Below are 16815 nucleotides of genomic sequence, written 5' to 3'. Positions count from 1 at the left end.
GCAAGGAGGGAAGAGTATATGGAGAAAAAGAGAGAGGTTAAGAGAGTGGTGAAGCAATGTAAAAAGAGAGCAAATGAGAGAGTGGGTGAGATGTTATCAACAAATTTTGTTGAAAATAAGAAAAAGTTTTGGAGTGAGATTAACAAGTTAAGAAAGCCTAGAGAACAAATGGATTTGTCAGTTAAAAATAGGAGAGGAGAGTTATTAAATGGAGAGTTAGAGGTATTGGGAAGATGGAGGGAATATTTTGAGGAATTGTTAAATGTTGATGAAGATAGGGAAGCTGTGATTTCGTGTATAGGACAAGGAGGAATAACGTCTTGTAGGAGTGAGGAAGAGCCAGTTGTGAGTGCGGGGGAAGTTCGTGAGGCAGTAGGTAAAATGAAAGGGGGTAAGGCAGCCGGGATTGATGGGATAAAGATAGAAATGTTAAAAGCAGGTGGGGATATAGTTTTGGAGTGGTTGGTGCAATTATTTAATAAATGTATGGAAGAGGGTAAGGTACCTAGGGATTGGCAGAGAGCATGCATAGTTCCTTTGTATAAAGGCAAAGGGGATAAAAGAGAGTGCAAAAATTATAGGGGGATAAGTCTGCTGAGTATACCTGGTAAAGTGTATGGTAGAATTATTATTGAAAGAATTAAGAGTAAGACGGAGAATAGGATAGCAGATGAACAAGGAGGCTTTAGGAAAGGTTGGGGGTGTGTGGACCAGGTGTTTACAGTGAAACATATAAGTGAACAGTATTTAGATAAGGCTAAAGAGGTCTTTGTGGCATTTATGGATTTGGAAAAGGCGTATGACAGGGTGGATAGGGGGGCAATGTGGCAGATGTTGCAAGTGTATGGTGTAGGAGGTAGGTTACTGAAAGCAGTGAAGAGTTTTTACGAGGATAGTGAGGCTCAAGTTAGAGTATGTAGGAAAGAGGGAAATTATTTCCCAGTAAAAGTAGGCCTTAGACAAGGATGTGTGATGTTTACCTGGAGTTTACCTGGAGAGAGTTCCGGGGGTCAACGCCCCCGCGGCCCGGTCTGAGACCAGGCCTCCTGGTGGATCAGAGCCTGATCAACCAGGCTGTTGCTGCTGGCTGCACGCAAACCAACGTACGAGCCACAGCCCGGCTGATCCGGAACTGACTTTAGGTGCTTGTCCAGTGCCAGCTTGAAGACTGCCAGGGGTCTGTTGGTAATCCCCCTTATGTGTGCTGGGAGGCAGTTGAACAGTCTCGGGCCCCTGACACTTATTGTATGGTCTCTTAACGTGCTAGTGACACCCCTGCTTTTCATTGGGGGGATGGTGCACCGTCTGCCGTGGTTGTTTAATATATTTATAGATGGGGTTGTAAGAGAAGTAAATGCGAGGGTCTTGGCAAGAGGCGTGGAGTTAAAAGATAAAGAATCACACATAAAGTGGGAGTTGTCACAGCTGCTCTTTGCTGATGACACTGTGCTCTTGGGAGATTCTGAAGAGAAGTTGCAGAGATTGGTGGATGAATTTGGTAGGGTGTGCAAAAGAAGAAAATTAAAGGTGAATACAGGAAAGAGTAAGGTTATGAGGATAACAAAAAGATTAGGTGATGAAAGATTGAATATCAGATTGGAGGGAGAGAGTATGGAGGAGGTGAATGTATTCAGATATTTGGGAGTGGACGTGTCAGCGGATGGGTCTATGAAAGATGAGGTGAATCATAGAATTGATGAGGGGAAAAGAGTGAGTGGTGCACTTAGGAGTCTGTGGAGACAAAGAACTTTGTCCTTGGAGGCAAAGAGGGGAATGTATGAGAGTATAGTTTTACCAACGCTCTTATATGGGTGTGAAGCATGGGTGATGAATGTTGCAGCGAGGAGAAGGCTGGAGGCAGTGGAGATGTCATGTCTGAGAGCAATGTGTGGTGTGAATATAATGCAGAGAATTCGTAGTCTGGAAATTAGGAGGAGGTGCGGGATTACCAAAACTGTTGTCCAGAGGGCTGAGGAAGGGTTGTTGAGGTGGTTCGGACATGTAGAGAGAATGGAGCGAAACAGAATGACTTCAAGAGTGTATCAGTCTGTAGTGGAAGGAAGGCGGGGTAGGGGTCGGCCTAGGAAAGGTTGGAGAGAGGGGGTAAAGGAGGTTTTGTGTGCGAGGGGCTTGGACTTCCAGCAGGCATGCGTGAGCGTGTTTGATAGGAGTGAATGGAGACAAATGGTTTTTAATACTTGACGTGCTGTTGGAGTGTGAGCAAAGTAACATTTATGAAGGGGTTCAGGGAAACCGGCAGGCCGGACTTGAGTCCTGGAGATGGGAAGTACAGTGCCTGCACTCTGAAGGAGGGGTGTTAATGTTGCAGTTTAAAAACTGTAGTGTAAAGCACCCTTCTGGCAAGACAGTGATGGAGTGAATGATGGTGAAAGTTTTTCTTTTTCGGGCCACCCTGCCTTGGTGGGAATCGGCCAGTGTGATAATAATATATATATATATATATATATATATATATATATATATATATATATATATATATATATATATATATATATATATATATATATATATATATATATATATATATATACATAAATAATAAAGCTGATCACGTGAGTATAAAAGACTCATTTGTATGTAAAAGAACACACCATGACATGATTAGTAATTAGTCAAAGGTGTTTGGTATATATATATATATATATATATATATATATATATATATATATATATATATATATATATATAAATTACTACAGATCCTGTCCTGCAGTCCCAACACGTCAACAGCATAATTGCAGAGAAATAAAGTTTCCACAGAAAACGAAGAACAGCTACACATAATACGGGAGACTACTATGGAAAAGTGCACACGTACGGTGGCAGGCACCTGACCAGTGCACTCAATGCCTCTCATGTGTAACATTGGTAGCTACCTGACACGTTTACAGGTGTATCATAAGTAATATTGGCAAACAACTGACATGTCTACACGGTGTCTATCACTAGTAACATTGGCAGGCATTTGATATGTCTACACGGTATCTATCAAGAGTATCGATGGCAGGCATCTGACACAGTATGCACACGGTGTCTATCATACGTAACATTAGCAGGCACTTGAAATACTGTATGCACACAGTGTCTATCATGAGTACCGTTACAATCTGTTATGAGACTATAGCTATGAATTTACCCACCACCACCTGCCACACTCTTCTCCCTCTCCTCCTTCGTTCTTTTCCTCGTCCTTCATTCTCCTCTTCCTCCTTCATTTCCCCTTTCCTTCTTCTCCTCCTCCCCCTCCTATCACACAGTAATTCAAGATAAATTTTCGGTTTCAGTTTCATTCACTTATGAAAACAAAAATTACGAATTCTGTTAAATTGCGCTATTTCTATCTACCGTCAGTCATTTCTAATCTGTCATTTAAGTGGGCTTTGTGTTATGTGATTTGGTATTGCTTTACTGACCACTGGTAGTGTGACTTAGTGTTTTAGTGACCTCTTGGGAATATTTCATTGTTTTGGTGACCGCAAGATCATGTAATGTAATTCTACCAAATAAAAATACTTGATAATAAAATAAAATATAGGTATATCTTATCTATATTGATATTTGAAGCTGATTTAAAAAAAAAAAGAGTAAAATATGTTCCACTGTTTTCAGTATCAATGTTAAAAAAGAATATGTATAGAATTAGTGAAGAGTGCGGATGAAGCATGGCTGTGGGTGGAGAAGAGTCGGCGAGGGTACTGGTGGGGGAAAGAGGGTGGAGGCAGGATATGGAATGGTGGGCGGGACAACAGGGTTGGGGAGTTCAACATGATCGCCCAGTAATACTCAACTGTGTGGTGCTGTCATGCTCAAACTCGGCACAGCCATGCCTCCCCTCCCCACATACACACACAAGACTGAGTCATAAGCAAGTGTTGTGAAGCGTGAGGTCACCATTTGTGTCACGCAGCGGGATGATCCTCATCTGTTACCGCAGGAATTATATCCTTCAAAAGAGCAGGGACGCACCACCACCATCATCAGTACAACAGACAAGCAGCAACAACTACAAAACAGGGAAGAAAACTGAAAATGAGTGTCCTGGGACCAAAATGTCCTTTAGTGCTCTATGTAATAAAGATTATTCGTTTCCCTTGCCACAAGACACACTGAGGGCCAGGAGCTTACACAAGCAAATGGTTGTGGGTAAGGTGTGTGCCTGCTAAAAACACACGTATACACGTTATCACTGCATGTGTCTTACATACAACTTGTCAGCATCACCATACCACTTCCACTATTTGTGTGGCTACCCAAAGTCTACAGAGAATCGTCTCAAAGTAATCCAAGTAACAAGCCCCACTGAGAAAACCAGGAGCACCCGCCAGCAGGTGGGTGTGGGTAAGGAGTATGCCTACCACAATTTACAGAGAATGAAGGAATGAAGGAACAAGATCGAAGAAAGACAGATCTAGCAGGAAGAACAAGGCAGCACAGTGAGAAAATGAAACGATACGGTAAATCCACATCTTAAAAACTTCCTAGTTATTTGGAGCAAGAGCAAATCACAAAAAAGTAGGCGAAAGCTAAGAACGAGAACGCTTCAGCCGCAATAATACTCATCAATAGTCATCTTGCACATTATTACAGTACTCTGTGTCAAATTCACAGCATTTGGGCTCATGGTACATGGGGTTAGAGTCTGAAAGATCACCTGAGATTTGTACGTATCTGTTGTTGAGAGTTGGGGCCGTTTTTCTAGGCGGTTAAAAATGGGCAATAATGTGAAAGAACTGCAAGAGGTGGCTAGTGGGAGCCTTTGTATGGGCGTGAGCGTGTATTACTATTCTCTCTCCGCTCCGCACGTTCCCCAATCTACGTGACTCAGTCCTAATTTATGACGCTGCCAGACCGAAAACTGAAGACCGTCTCCAATTTCCCAACACTAACAATACCCACCATCGCCAACAACGCTTCACCATAGCCAACAGCACACACTATCGCCAACAACACCCCATCATTCCCAATAACATCTCACTAGCTAAGCTTCACGGCTCCTAACCCCCCCCCCCAACAGCTAGAAGCAGCAATTCCAACCCTTTCCAAATAACTATGTAGCTCGCAGCAAAACCCCATAATAATAACCAGAGGATCCTACCTGGCCGGATCCCTGCTGCTGCTGCCGCGCCACAACAGCAGCTAATAAGCCTCAATTATGACTACAGCTCACCAGGTGTACCATGCAACCTTTACCCGAAACTGCAAGACTGTCCCAGCTGCCTCAGCCACAGGACAGCTGTTGAATTGGCGTGTGTCCCCAGACCACAGGTAGCGAGCACCCCAGCGAGTACTGAGTTAGTGGTGAACACCCTCAGTGGGGAGCACCATCGAATACTGCGTTGGTGGGAACACCCTCTGCGAAACTTGCGCGTGTGTGCGTTGCTGATGCACATTCTCAGCTAACATAATACTGACGCAAACACTTTAGGACAACTGTTCCCTTACACAATAAAAATGCTAGTTTTTGAGTTACTTACTATGTTATCACTAGGTTGAGAGAGGTAGCAGCAAGCGCTGGTTGTCGTCTTAAGTACTGACATTTACAAAAGTTAATAAATGGCAGGTAAATCATGGAAATAAACTCTGAATGCACTTTCTGTACCCGGTTTCCATCTGCATCCTCGTATTTTTCTCGTACTTAGTATATATTGCGTAGTTTCACTTGATTATTGATGGTAATTAAGCAATTTGTAATCTCAGCAATTAAATTAACTCAACAATAAAATCTACTAAAAGTAAAACTGCAGGGTGTGTACTCGGTTTCAATCCGTCCATTGCCCTTTGGTAATGTTTCGCCAACATTCATTTCCCGGATACGACTAATAGGCTATCGCATCCCCGATAAATGTATGTTGTTCTCGCAGCCTGCATGGCAGTGCCTTACGTAATACCTGCCTCCATACACAACCTCTTAAGCATAAAAACAAATGTAATCACGCCTGTCAGACCCCCCCCCCCCCAACACGCGAGAAAAAATCCATCTGTTTTCTTCCCATGTCTGAATAAGTTATTATCCAGGTGTGCTGAGACTAAATTGCATTTAGCAGTATTCCCGAATCACATAGTATATACGAGATGTGTTTACCTCTGAATATATCAAAGAATGTACTCTAATCTCTACTTTAGGAACACAAAGGGTTGACGCCATGTGGAACTCGGCGCGCGCTGCTCAGTTTGATGTAAATGTTATGTGGTGAGCACGTGTGGCCAAGGTCACTACAATGTCCACCTCTCACACGACCACTTCACTTCCAGCAAAACCGGGAAACAGTTATTACCACTTCTCCTCCGACTGATATTTTCGTAAAATTTCTCTCACAATATGTTAAGGGAAATTAGCCTTGAGAAAGCTTGCGATATTTTTTTTTTCACATTCAATGGGAAACACAGAAGATCAAAATGAAAGCAGAGAAGTGACGTAAGTGGTTAAAATATAAAATTCAAGATAAAATATGAACAGGCCTGGCTTAGACTGCAGATGTAAATAAAGTTTTTTTTTTTTTAAACTCAAGCATAAAAAGTGGTATAAATATTAGGGAAAACAGTATAAAAATCATATTCACAATCCTAAGATCAGCAGTGAAGTGTTAATAAGATAAAAGAAACAGAAAAAAAACATCGTTGCTAGTCAATCTGGCACCTGCACTAATTCGGTTAATGTGGTATGTGTTCTATGTGCTCGAACCCCATATATATATATTTTTTTTTTTTCAACAAGTCGGTCGTCTCCCACCGAGGCAGGGTGACTCAAAAAAAAGAAAGAAAATCCCCAAAAAGAAAATACTTTCATCATCATTCAACACTTTCACCACACTCACACATTATCACTGCTTTTGCAGAGGTGCTCAGAATATAACAGCTTAGAAGCATATACGTATAGAGATACACAACATATCCCTCCAAACTGCCAATATCCCAAACCCCTCCTTTAAAGTGCAGGCATTGTACTTCCCATTTCCAGGACTCAAGTCCGACTATATGAAAATAACCGGTTTCCCTGAATCCCTTCACTAAATATTACCCTGCTCACACTCCAACAGATCGTCAGGTCCCAAGTATCATTCGTCTCCATTCACTCCTATCTAACACGCTCATGCACGCTTGCTGGAAGTCCAAGCCCCTCACCCACAAAACCTCCTTTACCCCCTCTTTCCAACCCTTTCGAGGACGACCCCTACCCCTCTTTCCTTCCCCTATAGATTTATATGCTTTCCATGTCATTCTACTTTGATCCATTCTCTCTAAATGACCAAACCACCTCAACAACCCCTCTTCTGCCCTCTGACTAATGTTTTTATTAACTCCACACCTTCTCCTAATTTCCACACTCCGAATTTTCTGCATAATATTTACACCACACATTGCCCTTAGACAGGACATCTCCACTGCCTCCAACCGTCTCCTCGCTGCTGCATTTACCACCCAAGCTTCACATCCATATAAGAGTGTTGGTACTACTATACTTTCATACATTCCCTTCTTTGCCTCCATAGATAACGTTTTTTGACTCCACATATACCTCAACGCACCACTCACCTTTTTTCCCTCATCAATTCTATGATTAACCTCATCCTTCATAAATCCATCCGCCGACACGTCAACTCCCAAGTATCTGAAAACATTCACTTCTTCCATACTCCTCCTCCCCAATTTGATATCCAATTTTTCTTTATCTAAATCATTTGATACCCTCATCACCTTACTCTTTTCTATGTTCACTTTCAACTTTCTACCTTTACACACATTCTCAAACTCATCCACTAACCTTTGCAATTTTTCTTTAGAATCTCCCATAAGCACAGTATCATCAGCAAAAAGTAACTGTGTCAATTCCCATTTTAAATTTGATTCCCCATAATTTAATCCCATATATATATATATATATATATATATATATATATATATATATATATATATATATATATATATATATATATATATATATATATATATATATATATATATATATATATATATATATATATATAATATTATATATATATACATATATTTATATTATATATATATATAATATATATATATATATATATATATATATATATATATATATATATATATATATATATATACGTATATAAATATATATATATATATATATATATATATATATATATATATATATATATATATATATATATATATATATATATATATATATATATATATATATGTCATGCCGAATATGTAAAACTGGTCAATTAGTAAGAACTCATTTAAAATTAAGTCCTTTCTAAAATTTTCTCTTATACGTTTAAAGATATATATTTTTCATTTATGTTAATGAAAAAAAAATTAATTTTGCTCCAAAAGAATCTTAGAAAACTTACCTAACCTTATTATAACAAGAGCAATTTATTTTAGTCTAACCTAACTAAATATATTTTAGATTTGTTTACAATAATTTAATACTAAACAAGCACAGTTAAATATATTTTTTCGTTAGGTTCAGAATGATTTTGGCGACATTATTGCATACACAAATTTTCACTTGTCCTATATGCAAAGAGGAGCGTTGCTATTTAAGCCAAGATCGCAAGTTCTGCCTATTCGGCACGACATATATATATATATATATATATATATATATATATATATATATATATATATACATACATACAGAATCTACAAGAACTCAAGTACTCACAGAAGCAGGTTCAGACGTAGACGAACTTGAGTCTGTTGACGTATTAGTAGTGTTGGAGTTGGAGGAGGCGTTGGAAGACCAACTTCTGGAGGAGGTTCGACCGCTGTTAGCTGTGAAGAAGCTATCAGACGAATTGAGACTCAGGCTGTCAGGGCTCAGAACAGCTCCATCTTTAGAGATCTCGATTATTTTCGCGTGTCCTCGAACCCCGGGCAACCTCAGTAAGTTCTTGAGGCTCGACAAGTCACCCTTCAGATACTGTAAGCCGCATTCCTTACGTGTCTTGTCGTTCTTAGGGCTCGACTCATCGTTTCCTAGAGTGGAGACATTTGTCATGCTCGTGCTGGACGTAGATAGCTTCGTGGGTATTGTGGCGACTATTGAGGTAGGGGGACCTTCACTACGTACTGACCTGAAGGAGAGGGCGTCGGGGGCGCGACGAGAACTAAAAGACAAACCTCGTCGGACGCTGGCTTGCGACACGCATGACCAAGTTCCCACCTGGTAGCCGGCCTCTTTTTCCGCCTGGGCATAAGAGGCAGGTACTATGAGGCTATCACAATCTACACTACGCTCGCTATAGGAGTCCCTGAGAGTAAGCCCGGTATCAGAGGGCAATAGGACCTCCACATGGGTACCAGCTCGGGTCTCAGGGCGCACTGCAGTAGGTGATCTTGGTATGTGATGTGCGAGGCTAGAGGAACACCTCTGGGGGCTGGCGTGCTTCAACATGGCGAACTCTGTTGGATAAATAACTATGTATTAAAACATGAATTAAAAAAAAACATTTCATTCATTAGACAAAGAATATTAGGTAATGGATACTTTTAAATTTTGCTATAAAATTAAGCTACTTATACGTATATACTCAAGTTTTTCATACACTGCGTCAATCAGTTCTACCAACTACCCATCACTCCTACCGCTAACACTTAAAAAAAAATCATATCTAAACAAGAACACGTATTAAATCCCAACACATTATTATTATTATTATTATAAAAAAGAAGCGCTAAGCCACAAGGGCTATGCAGCAAATCCCAACACAGATTTCCATGATTAAAATGAAGCATTTTTTTTATATATCCCAGATTAAATTCCTGCAGATGTCTGGGACGACAGAACTACAAAAAAGTGGTCCATCAAGAGCAAAACTTGCTAGTTTGCAAAATCAAAGATGTCTGATCAGTTTATAAAGCAATTCTGCGTATTAACACCAATAATACATTTATCCCTAATGTAGACTCGGGTTAATGTAGACTCAGTGTATAAAATAGGCAAGATGTACACCTCAAATAGTATATTACCTGTTGTAACATAATTGTTAAAAATTTGTTCTGTAAAACAATGGATCATCGATTGAGGATCACATGAAAATTGTCCCTCCCACTCCATAACAATACAGCACTTTTATTTTGCACTAAAACACATCTAGTACCGCAACCTAAATTTGTTTACGAAATAAAATAGCTTAATTTACTTTGTCTATCGAAAATGTGCATACATTTAATTAACTGCCTTCCTGGGTAGTGTGATACAAGATTTCACAACTAAAAAGCACAACAAGAATCTTTCATGCTGCCACGTGTCAATTTACATGAAATACAAACCTCATAATGAATGTTGTAACCATTGTCACTGGGTGGCGACCATAAAGAAAAAAATGAAAGGTGAAACAATAATTTAGTGCTGACAAATAATCGCTTTGATGTACAACTTTTAACTATTGGTCTTTGTTATTAATATATATATATATATATATATATATATATATATATATATATATATATATATATATATATATATATATATATATATATATATATATATATATATATATAATATATGTTAATATTATTATTCTTTTTAGTAATCATTACAGGAAAAGAGGTTACTAGCTCATTGTTCCCGGCATTTTGGTTGACTTTTGCAACACGCATGGCTTACGGAGGAAAGATCCTTATTCTACTTCCCCATGGATATAAAAGGAAAAGTAATAAGAACAAGAACTATTAAGATAAAATCAAAGAAAACTCAGATAAGTGTGTATAAATAAACGTATACATGTATGTGTAGTGTGACCTAAGTGTAAGTAGAAGTAGCAAGACGTACCTGTAATCTTGCATACTTATGAGACAGACAAAAGACACCAGCAATACTACCATCATGTAAAACAATTACAAGCTTTCGTTTTACACTCACTTAGCAGGACGGTAGTACCTCCCTGGGTGGTTGCTGTCTACCAACCTGAAGAGGGGTTGTTGAGGTGGTTTGGTCATTTAGAGAGAATGGATCAAAGTACAATGACATGGAGAGCGTATAAATCTGTAGGGGAAGGAAGGCGGGGTAGGGGTCGTCCTCGAAAAGGTTGGAGGGAGGGTGTAAAGAAAGTTTTGTGCGCAAGGGGCTTGGACTTCCAGCAAGCGTGCGTGAGCGTGTTAGATAGGAGTGAATGGAGACGAATGGTATTTGGGACCTGACGAGCTGTTGGAGTGTGAGCAGGGTCATATTTAATGAAGGGATTCAGGGAAACCGGTTATTTTTATATAGCCGGACTTGAGTCCTGGAAGTGGGAAGTACAATGCCTGCACTTTAAGGAGGTGCTTGGGATATTGGCAGTTTGGAGGGATATATTGTGTATCTTTATACGTATATGCTTCTAAACTGTTGTATTCTGAGCACCTCTGCAAAAACAGTGATTATGTGTGAGTGAGATGAAAGTGTTGAATGATGAAAGTATTTTCATTTCGGGTCACCCTGCCTCGGTGGGAGACGGCCGACTTGTTAATATATATATATATATATATATATATATATATATATATATATATATATATATATATATATATATATATATATATATATATATTTATATATATATTTATATATATATATATATATATATATATATATATATATATATATATATATATATATATACATACATACATATAGATACAGAATAGAAGATCCTAGCTATGCCAGTGCCATCACTGAATGGGAGACTTGCTGCTCCAGCACCAAACCCTAGTGCAGCACTGGCTCACAAACAGTCAAGCTGGGATGGCCCGATCGCTGAAAAGGTGCTTGCCAACATGCTCAGGGCTGCAACATCAGATAGGGAGATTGCCCGTCTCCAGGCTGTGAGCGCACATCACTCCGGGGACTTCCTCCAGTTCCCATATCGGCAATGGGAACGCGACTCGACCCTAAGACCCTCCGTATTGCAGTGACTCTGTGCCTTGCTGCCCCAATTCACACAGATTATACATGTATTTGCGGCGAAGCGCAAGCAGACCAATACGGTCTACATGGTCTTAACTGTTCCAAAACCAAGGGCCGGCATGCAAGACACAATGAGGTCAACGACATCATTAAGAGAACCCTTGCTACAGCTGGATGCCCAGCCGAGAGGGAGCCCCGATCACTAGCAGCCAACAATACCCACAACCCAGGAAACCGCCACGACGGGATCACCATCTATCCTTGGAAGAATGGCAAGCTCTTAGCATGGGACTATACCTGTGTGTCCACACTGGCTGACACCTATATCCATCACAGTGTGGGGCGACAGTGGGGTCAGAGACATTGGGATCATGGGGAAAAAAGTCACACGTTTCCTTAAAGAATTGGGTTCCAGACTCATCGACACCACCAGAGACCCAAGGGCAGCCACTTTCATGTTCCAGCGCCTCAGCGTAGCCATCCAGAGGGGAAATGCTTCCTGCATACTTGGCTCGCGTCCAGCCTGGGAGGAGCTGGAGGAAATTCATGATCTTTGATACATTGTGCCATTGTATTCATGTTTATGTTTTTCTGTAAATGTATTCTGTTTATTAATAAATGTTCACATAGAATATCAAATATAGGGGGTGGTAGGAGAAGAAAATATTCAAACAGCTCCGGGGAGAACCTTGAGTTTTCCCTGAAGTACGTTTATTGTCTACTCTGAGGATGAGGGTCCCCATTCCAGCCATAGAGGTGGTACTTCCCTATATAAATAAAAAAAATTATATATATATATATATATAATATATATATAATATATATATAATATATATATATATAATATATATATAATATATATATATATATATATATATATATATATATATATATATATATATATATATATATATATATATATATATATATATATATATATATATATATATATGTATGTATATATTTAACAAGTCGGCCGTCTCCCACCGAGGCAGGGTGACCTAAAAAGAAAGAAAATCCCCAAAATGAAAATACTTTCATCATTCAACACTTTCACCTCACTCACACATAATCACTGTTTTTGCAGAGGTGCTCAGAACACAACAGTTTAGAAGTATATACGTATAGATACACAACATATCGTACATATTCGTACCGAATAAGTAAAGCTTGCGATTTTGGCTTAAATAGCATTGCTCTTCTTCCCGAAAAAGGCAAGCGAAAATTTGTGTATTCAATAATTTCACAAAAATCATTTTGAACCTAACGAAAAAATATATTTACTGTATTTGTTTATTATTAAATTATTGTAAACTTATCTAAAATATATTTAGTTGGATTAGGCTAAATTAAATTGAGCTTGTTATAATAAGGTTAGGTAAGTTTTCTAAGGCCCGTTTGGTACAAAATTACTAATTTTACATTAACATAGTGAAAAAATATATATCTTTAAACGTATCAGAAAATTTTTTTGAAAGGAATTAATTTTAAATGAGTTCATGCTAACTGACCAATTTTACCTATTCGGCACGACTTATTTATATACATATTTCAACTCGAAGGCTGTCTCCCACCGGTGAAGATTGATTCGAATGAGAGGTAACGTAACTTTTCTTTTTTTTACATATAGCAATTTATACAAAAAGAGATACTAGTCCCTTGCTCCCGGCATTTTAAGTCGCCTCTTACGACACGAATGGCTTACGGAGGAAGGATTCCTCTCCACTTCCCCATAAAGAAAAAAAAAATTGGAGCACAGCTGATGGAGTCTGCAAGTGTACATGTTTTTGTGTACTTTTTAATAAAGATACTGTGGGTATTTTTTTCCCATATTTATAAGTTTACCCTTGGTCCACTTGCCAGTGCGCCATGACACTCCCACGGGTCGTTTCTGTATTTAGTTGTGCCACCTTAGCAGCTAGTTTGTTGCGCTCCCCATGCTCATCCTATGAGCGGTAGTACAAGAATACACGAATGAAGGAGCACTGCGGTAGGCTAACTTGTCCATGCTCAGCAAGTTAAACTCACACCCACTCATGTATCCCAAGGTTCTTGTTCAATGACACTACCTGGGGTTCATTCCATTCATCTACAACAATTACCAAACCAGTACTTCCCTAGCTTTCCTAAATAAAATTCGCCAAATTTTTTTTAGTGGTCTCTTGGGGTCTTCGTCAGAACCCACTTAGCTCAGTTACATCAGTATATATATTTATCATTTAATATACTATTTATTGTTTTTGTGGATCTCGGTAGTTCTGGAAAACACTGAAAATCCTAGAACGCCTGTCTGTTTGTGTCATCTCTCACTCTGTGATATATTTTTTTATTCACTGCCCCCAACAGCGAATTGTTTAATGTGCACTCCATGTTCATCCTTTAACCTCGACCACCATGATACAGTTCACCCATAACTATTTACTACCTTGTACACTTTATTACTAGTTAATTTATTATTATTATATCCACGGGAAAATGCTAACTCCCGAGAAGTCATACAGAGCCTGGGATATATTAGGTAATCAGGTTTTTAATCACTGAAGCAGAGGGTAGCTTCAATTCCTAGGAGCAAGAGTTCTTCAACAGGGTGGCCCTACCCCGTTGAAAGAGCTAGTAAATTATGAGTTCTCAGGACAAGTGACTAGCACACCACTAGCGACTAGCACACCACTAGTGACTAGCACACCATAAGGGTGGATGATCTCTGGGAGTGTTGGGGACGCCAAGGAGACTTACACCGTCACACTGCCGTAACCTTTACGTTTTTCCTCTGCACCAGCTGCACTTACTGTCGCAATTCATTCTGCATTTATCAACGCTTTGATTACCCATGCAGACAACAACAATGGCGGCGAACTTGTAAGAAACTTATTAATGATACGACAAGGGAATCATCGTAGATCTTACCATGTTCCATGTAGCAAAAGCATTTTGCTTCCTCGGAAGGCCCGTCACTATGCAGACCTCCAGAGCGGTTTAATAAAAACACGTAAGCAAATACCAGTACATATTTAGAAAAGGTTTCGGCCCCAGGACCTTGATCACATTTAGCCTTACAAGGTCCCAGGATCGAAACGTTTACTAGATAAACATGGATTAGCGTTTACTTACGTGTCTTTTAAAACCGCTTATCGATATTCATTATTAAGATTCATACCAGGCCTCCAGCCTTTCTCCTACGCTTTTCAAAGCTCCTTATTCCTACTCAAGTGAAGTTTACTTTTCATATTGGTGAAATTGCAAATGTTTGTATCTCCTGACTCTGCTACCCTTGTTTGAGCACAAGATATTACATGTGCTCAAACAAGGGTTGCAAGAGCATGTGTTCAAGTGGTATTGCCTCGAGGGGAAATGGTTATGCAAAGAGTGGGTGGTTGAGCAGCGGTCAAAAGCTGCAAGGAATAGTTCTGCTTAAGATGTTGTGAGGCAACTGTTGTCACAGTCTCGGTACATGTGCTGAATTAGGGGAACGTGGCTTTGTCAAGGTATCATTATATTTGCTTGACTAGGGAACGATATGTGTATAGCAATAACGGTAGCTAGCGCACTCAGCTCACACAATGATGCCCATGGTTCGATCCCCGGTACGGGTAGACACACAATGGCGTTTCCTTAATTAAGACACCTGGTGTGCCTGATCACCTAACAATAAATTTGCATCTGGGTGTTAGCCGATTCGTGTGGGTCGCATCCTGGGGACAAAACCTTATTTGACCGAAATGCTCTGCATAACAAGGGGTTTTCTATACAGATTGTCATTGATGTCACCTAGGTCTGTATACGTTGTACATATAGAAATAAAGATTATTATTTGCAGGTATTTAACTTGGGTGAGTCTGAAGCCAATAGTTGGCTTACCAGTGTATCTTACAGACTATAAGTTATACTTCAGAAATATATCTCTCCTGATTGTTCATATTTAAGTATGTTAATAGTTGGCCAGTTTATTGAGATTAAAGTCTACTGAGTACACGTGGGTCATTAGGGCTACAATTAACGTGCATAACATCCAAGAATATTTTAATCTCTAAAATAGGGATTAAAGTAAACTCACAGTGTATATTCACTGAAATATACACACCTCTCGATTTGTTAATATTATGGATGAGTGTTCGAAAAAAAGCTAAGACTTGCAGCATTTATGGCAGACAAATAACTTCCTAACATTTAGATCATCTAAGGGTTCATTACTGGCACTCTGACCCAATACATAATTTAACTCTGTGCTGAATGAGCAATCAAGGTTACCTCAGTTAAATGGCCGGAAACTCAGTCTTTTAAGCAACAACCTGGTGCTAATGATGTCAAAGGAAGTGTGGTTGGCCGCAGTGCTGGAGGTGCGACGTCCGGGCACAGTTGAAAGCAAGCCTAATGACTACATATATTGCCAGCTAATCTGTGCTCATGGCCACTGTTTGCAAGTGTTGTCATCTTGGGTTGTGGCAATCCCAGGAGAGAGGTGCAATACTAATTACAGCACTGAGACACAATAAGATTATTTTTATCGAATTTTCTTATCGCAGGGGAAGGAAGGGGAGAGGAGAGATTTTATTTATCAGAATAAGAAATTTTTATGACTTGGGTCTTAGCCTTATGGTAATCCACTCAGTGGAGTTTTCGGTCATTTGGACGAGGATTTCACTTGACTTCCCAAGGTCTATTCTTAACCCCCCCAACAAAAATATATCCAAACTTGCATGTGGTTTTTTCCGCAATTTCAGAGTTTTTTTTATGCAACTCCTGGTGTTGGAACGGGTAAGAAAGGGTGGCATCAGTCTTAAATTTTCTAGTTTTTTCAAGTGTAAATATAGAACACAGAATGTCAACGGCAATGCTAGCGCTTTCTAGCTTCTAAACTGTAAACATAAAATACAGAATACTTAGAATGTAACACCAGCAACGGAGTT

The 16815-nt window shown here is 39.4% G+C and overlaps 1 protein-coding gene across 1 annotated transcript in view; it reads right to left on the bottom strand.

The window, feature by feature from the left end:
- The window catches only part of LOC128693013 (serine-rich adhesin for platelets), a 118238-nt gene that overhangs the window by 76921 nt on the left and 24502 nt on the right, over positions 1 to 16815 (bottom strand). Inside the window, exon 2 of the mRNA XM_053782460.2 lies at positions 8684 to 9423. Within this exon, the coding sequence (XP_053638435.1) occupies positions 8684 to 9415 (732 nt within the window). The 5' untranslated portion in view covers positions 9416 to 9423. The remainder of the gene's footprint in view (positions 1 to 8683; positions 9424 to 16815) is intronic.

The sequence above is a fragment of the Cherax quadricarinatus genome, chromosome 38 (genome assembly GCF_038502225.1).
Source record: "Cherax quadricarinatus isolate ZL_2023a chromosome 38, ASM3850222v1, whole genome shotgun sequence".
NCBI classification, from domain to species: Eukaryota; Metazoa; Arthropoda; class Malacostraca; order Decapoda; family Parastacidae; genus Cherax; species Cherax quadricarinatus.
This window is presented reverse-complemented; position numbering and strand designations above follow the sequence as displayed.